Raw genomic sequence first — 1,914 nt, forward strand, 5'->3', positions numbered from 1 at the left:
AAGACTATTTTCCCCTCCTAGCGAAGTTATCGACAACAACGTAAAATTAAAAATAAAGAAGATGCGGGCCGTTTACTTGTGTTGGAGTGGTTTTCCCCGCCGTTTGGGGAGCCGGGCAGACCCCAGGTCGGCGTCCATCCCCTTCCACCGCCCCTCCGACGGCCCCGGTGGGGGACCCGCTGCCGCCGGGGAGGGCGCGTTTGTAGGTCCTGGAGGTGCCGGGGCGGCGCGGGGCGCGGCGGGACGGCCCCGCCGAGGGACTCATTTGGTATCGGTGGCTAATCTGGGGAGGCTGGCGGTGCCCATGCCGGAGACGTGGTGATGCGGCGGGGCCGACACCTGGCACATGCTGCAGGGGCAGGGCATCCCCCCCCAGTGCTGGAAGCCGCTGCCCAGCGGGGCGGCGGCGGCGGCTGAGGGCGACTTGAGGAGCCCGTGGGGAGGCCGGATGGAGCTGACGGCCGAGAGGCCGGAGCCGGGCAGGGAAGCGCTGGAGACGGCGGCGGGGGGCAGGATGGGGTGGTGGACGGGATGCGAGGCGGGGTGGCCCGGGTGGCCGGGCAGCGGGGCGGAATGTGCGCCCATGCCGCCGGGGCAGGCGGCGGGGTGGAAGCCGGCGTGGTGTCCGCCGTAGATCTCGCTGACCAGGCGCTTCATCTCCTCCAGGGAGTTGGTGAGCATGAGGATGTAGTTGCGCGCCAGGAGGAGCGTGGCTATCTTGGAGAGCTTGCGCACCGACGGGCCGTGGGCGTAGGGCATCACCTCCCGCAGCCCGTCCATGGCGATGTTCAGGTCGTGCATCCGCTTGCGCTCCCGACTGTTGATCTTCAGCCGCAGCTGCTGCAGCTCCGGCTCCGTCATCTGCTTCTTGTCCTTCTTGGAGGAGGACGAGGAGGACGAGGAGGAGGAGGACGACGAGGACTTGAAGCCCAGCTTGTCCACCACCACCACCCCCGCAGCGCTCATGGCGCTGCGCAGCTCGGCGCTCAGCTCCGGCGGGGAGTCGCTCTGCGTGGAGCTGGACACGGTGCCGCCCGTGAAGCCCCCGCCACTGCCTTTATTCCTGGCCGTAAGGAAGAGGTCATCGGGCTCCGGGGAGGACGGGCGGCTGGAGACCAGGCTGGCGTCCGAGTCCATGGCACGGCGGGCGGGACGGCGGCGCGCACCGGACTGCCTGCGGGGAGGGGAGAGAGCCCGCAGGCGGCACCGGGTCAGCGCCCGCGGAAACTTGGCGGAGCACCGCCGCCGCCCGCCCGCCACGTCGGCGCACTCGCTCCGCCGCCGCTCCACGGGGTCGCGGAGCGACGCCCCCGGCGGGACAGGCCGCGCTGCCGGCCCTTCCTTCGCCGCCGCCCGCGGAGCGCCCTCGGGGGAGCCCCTCCCTTCCCGTCCCGTCCCTCCTTCCGCGCCTCTCCGCCGGGCCGGACCTCGGGGGTGCCGCACCGGGGTGCGCGGGCGCGGGGGACACTTACCGTGCGCGGGGCGGCCGTAGGGAGCGGCGCGCCGTGACGGGCGAGCACGGCAGCAGCGCGCACCTTGCGGCCGCGGCGGCGGTGGCTTTATAGCCGCGCCGGGGAGGAACGATGTCACCGGGCGGGAGGGGGGCTGCGCCAATCGGCAGCGGCGGGGGGGGGGACGGCTGTGGGGGGAACGGCTGATGTCACCGGGGCCGGTCCGGCTCGATGGGGCGGGCGGACGCGGGGGGCGACGGCCGGCAGCGGCGCTGGGAGCCCGGCGGGGTGGCGCGGTAGGGGGGAGGGACTTTTGTCAAATCCATAATAAAATGTAACAATGACAGCGCCGGGAACAGCTGTTGAGAGGGCGGGACGGGACGGGGACGGGACCAAACAGCCCCTGGGGCCGACGCCGCAAAGCCCTCGGGGAGGCCGCGCTGCCCGGCTCCTGCCAGCACGT

General features: G+C 72.3%; 1 protein-coding gene across 1 annotated transcript; it reads right to left on the minus strand.

Annotated features, from left to right (window-relative positions):
* Positions 1-261: 261 nt before the first annotated feature.
* Positions 262-1,137, minus strand: OLIG2 (oligodendrocyte transcription factor 2). Its single transcript, XM_065658415.1, has one exon. It carries the CDS (start codon positions 1,135-1,137, stop codon positions 262-264), a length of 876 nt encoding a protein of 291 aa, XP_065514487.1.
* Between the last annotated feature and the right edge of the window lie 777 nt (positions 1,138-1,914).

The sequence above is a fragment of the Caloenas nicobarica genome, chromosome 1 (assembly GCF_036013445.1).
Source record: "Caloenas nicobarica isolate bCalNic1 chromosome 1, bCalNic1.hap1, whole genome shotgun sequence".
In the NCBI taxonomy this organism is placed as follows: Eukaryota; Metazoa; Chordata; class Aves; order Columbiformes; family Columbidae; genus Caloenas; species Caloenas nicobarica.

Bases quoted from the DNA above. Each gene is read 5' to 3' on its own strand.
- OLIG2 (XM_065658415.1), bottom strand. From the start codon at position 1,137: ATGGACTCGGACGCCAGCCTGGTCTCCAGCCGCCCGTCCTCCCCGGAG.